At 40.8% G+C, this 1,032-nt stretch overlaps 1 protein-coding gene across 1 annotated transcript in view; it reads right to left on the reverse strand.

Annotated features, from left to right (window-relative positions):
• The window catches only part of LOC119591571 (beta-catenin-like protein 1), a gene marked incomplete in the record, with an annotated part of 10,985 nt that overhangs the window by 4,959 nt on the left and 4,994 nt on the right, over positions 1 to 1,032 (reverse strand). The window contains 1 exon segment of the mRNA XM_037940333.1: positions 139 to 310. Coding sequence (XP_037796261.1) covers positions 139 to 310 — 172 coding nt within the window.

Here is a 1,032-nt window from a genome sequence, read left to right on the forward strand (position 1 = left end):
AAATCATGGAAATGAATCATTGCACTGTTCACATCACAAAGTGCAGAATGCAAATCAACCCTATGCTCCCAAAAGAAAAAAACAGATGAAACAAATGCCTTCTTTCCCCAAACACCCAACCAGTGAACCCCCACACACCTGCAGGAGGTCAACTGTGGCGATGGCAATGTCGGTATTGTCGTGGCTGAGGAGCGAGAGCAGGCTTTTGACGGTGCCCAGCTCCACCAGCACAGGATACAGCTCAGGCACAGTGGCCACGACGTGCAGCTCCTCAACAGCATCATTCAGCTCTATCTCCGATTCCATGAATCTGGTGACGTTAGAAGCCAGGAATTAAAAATGCTACGGCAAATTCTGATGAGGTGAATCGGAGGAGTTGAGTTTGTTAAATTGGGGGAAGTCAGAAGGGTTTAATTTGTGGATTTTATCACCAAGAGATTTGTTGAATAAAGGAAGTTTATTTGGCTAGATCAGGGAAGTCAGATTCAATGAATAAAGAAGCGATGAGAGCAAAACTGTCTATTGAAAAAGAGAAATGACTAAAATTGGGAAAGTTGGGGGAGGGGGGGGTATGGGGTGAGAAAAAAAAAAAAATGGTCCAGCAGAATCACTGTAAGCTGAGGAGTGACTATTAGATCTATGCACTAAGGTTCTTCCCTTTTGACAAAAATCTGCAAAAAATGGTATAATATAACTTAATTTAGTCTATCAATCACAATAAATGAAAATCCCAATGTGATCTTGCAAAACTTTGATTTGGCTTTTATTCATCTGAAATACATTTTTTTACTAATCGTATCTATAAAATACTCTGGAATTCAGGAAGTTATACCAAACAGCCTCTACAATATCATATCATAACTATTTGTGTTATTTTAGCAATATGTGTCATCCAACAGTAGAAACTGACATGAACCACACCAAAGTTGATAAGATGTAGACTACATTTGTCCGAACAGAGCTGTATTGCACTAGGGATGGTGGGTCATGCCAGACTAACCCGACTCCCCCTTCTGACCCCTTGGATCCTGA

The sequence above is a fragment of the Penaeus monodon genome, chromosome 28, assembly GCF_015228065.2.
Source record: "Penaeus monodon isolate SGIC_2016 chromosome 28, NSTDA_Pmon_1, whole genome shotgun sequence".
NCBI classification, from domain to species: domain Eukaryota; kingdom Metazoa; phylum Arthropoda; class Malacostraca; order Decapoda; family Penaeidae; genus Penaeus; species Penaeus monodon.